This window comes from Pygoscelis adeliae, unplaced genomic scaffold, assembly GCF_000699105.1.
Source record: "Pygoscelis adeliae isolate BGI_AS28 unplaced genomic scaffold, ASM69910v1 Scaffold372, whole genome shotgun sequence".
Taxonomy (NCBI): Eukaryota; Metazoa; Chordata; class Aves; order Sphenisciformes; family Spheniscidae; genus Pygoscelis; species Pygoscelis adeliae.
Window position 1 is genome coordinate 2,132,907 of NW_008824357.1, and position 1,632 is coordinate 2,134,538.

The window sequence follows — 1,632 nt, forward strand, 5'->3', positions numbered from 1 at the left end:
ACCGGCTGTCACCCCGCGTCCATCCCCAGCTGTCCCACCCTCCCAGGACAAATCCCGGGGCCCCTCCTCACCTCGTTGGTGGAGCTCTCCACGAAGGGGCCGCCGAACATCGCGGCCATCCAGTCGCAGCTGGAGATGAGCAGGGGCTTGTGGGCACTGATAGCACCGTCATCCAGCACGAAGGTGACATCTGGGGACAAGCAGAGGGATGCTACTGGGACTGTCCCCAACGCCCAGGGCTCGGCCACCCCCTGCCACAAAACGTCTCGCACCGAGGACAGCAGAGGGAGGGGGATTGAGTCTGGCATATCCTATAATGTGCCCTAAAGATCTCTATTTTTTTTCCCAACATCCTCCGCCAGCTCAGAGGAGCTCAGGGAAGGGCCGTGGCGGGGCTCCGGCTCGTCCGAGGGATTTACCCAAGGCATCCACGCAAAGGGGAAAACCCAGGAATCAAATGGCTCACCCAAGCTTGAGTCCTTGGGAGAGCTGGGGAGGATGCTGGGGATCTCCTGCCCCTCCTACTCTGCTCTCCACCCCAGACCAGGGCTTCTCCCCAAGGTGCGCCAGGGGCCAGCACGCATCTGTCCGCTGACAGCGACAGCTTGACCACATCAAGGTCCATCCTCGTGAAACAAATTCAGCTGGAGGGAGGCTGGGACATTCACCGCCCCCCTGGGACATCACCCGGCAGCATCACGGCACAAGCCGGTGGCACGTGGTGCTCGGCAGAGAGCCAGGGCCAGGGAAGTCCTACCAAGGGCACGTTGCTCCTTGTAAATCAGATGACCCTGTGAAAATCTGGGCCCGGGAGGGAAGGAAGTTGCCTTTGCTGCTCTCTTGTAAATAAACAGAGCTGTCAGGCGGGCTGGGGAGCAGGAAACCCTGGGGAAGGGCCATGACACACACTTTCTGGGAAGAAAATAAAAAAAAAAGCTATAAAAATCCCAGAAAGGCAAAGTGTGACCAAAAACCCCGGGGAAGGCGAGTGAGCGCCTGCTGACTCGCAGCACAGCCGCCCCCACTCACACATCGGCACGGGGCAAAGCCAGGAGCTCTGAGTCCCCCATCCATCTGGCAGAGCCCCCCGCCAAGGGAGAGGGGGTGCTGTGGATGGTGCTCCCCCTCAGCCTGGAGTCGTACCCGAGAAGGTCCCCTTGGCCAGGCATTCCTTCACCCGGTTGGTCCTCCGGACGTGGAAGGCTTTGGTGATCTCCTGGTTCATGAAAGCCTCGTTGTTGAGGATGTTGGCCACCATCATCCGGAGGTCGAACACCTCCAGCAGCTCAGCGATGTGAGCAATGTGCATGAGGTCCCGCTCGTTCTCATCCAGCTCCCCTGTGTACAGGTACTTCAGCACGGCCCGGAAAGGACCCGGCTGGATGGAAGCATCCATCTTCACCACCACCATGAGCTTGGACTTGTAGGTCAGAGGGTCTTCTGCCATCTCCTCCTGAATGCTGGTGAAAGCCCGGCTCCAAGAGGAGAGGTCCCTTCCCCGCCGCAGCCCACGCTCCCCGTTCTCATAGCGGTTGCCCCGCAGGATCCCATCACTGGTGGAGGCTCTAAGGCACGGTTTTCGCTGGCCGGATCCGGCCTCCTCGGTGCTCTCGCAGATATCAAAGCTAGCGG

General features: G+C 60.3%; 1 protein-coding gene across 1 annotated transcript in view; it reads right to left on the reverse strand.

Moving 5' to 3' along the window:
* The window catches only part of RHOBTB2 (Rho-related BTB domain containing 2), a 4,208-nt gene that overhangs the window by 1,031 nt on the left and 1,545 nt on the right, over positions 1–1,632 (reverse strand). The window contains 2 exon segments of the mRNA XM_009319555.1: positions 72–190; positions 1,144–1,625. Coding sequence (XP_009317830.1) covers positions 72–190; positions 1,144–1,625 — 601 coding nt within the window.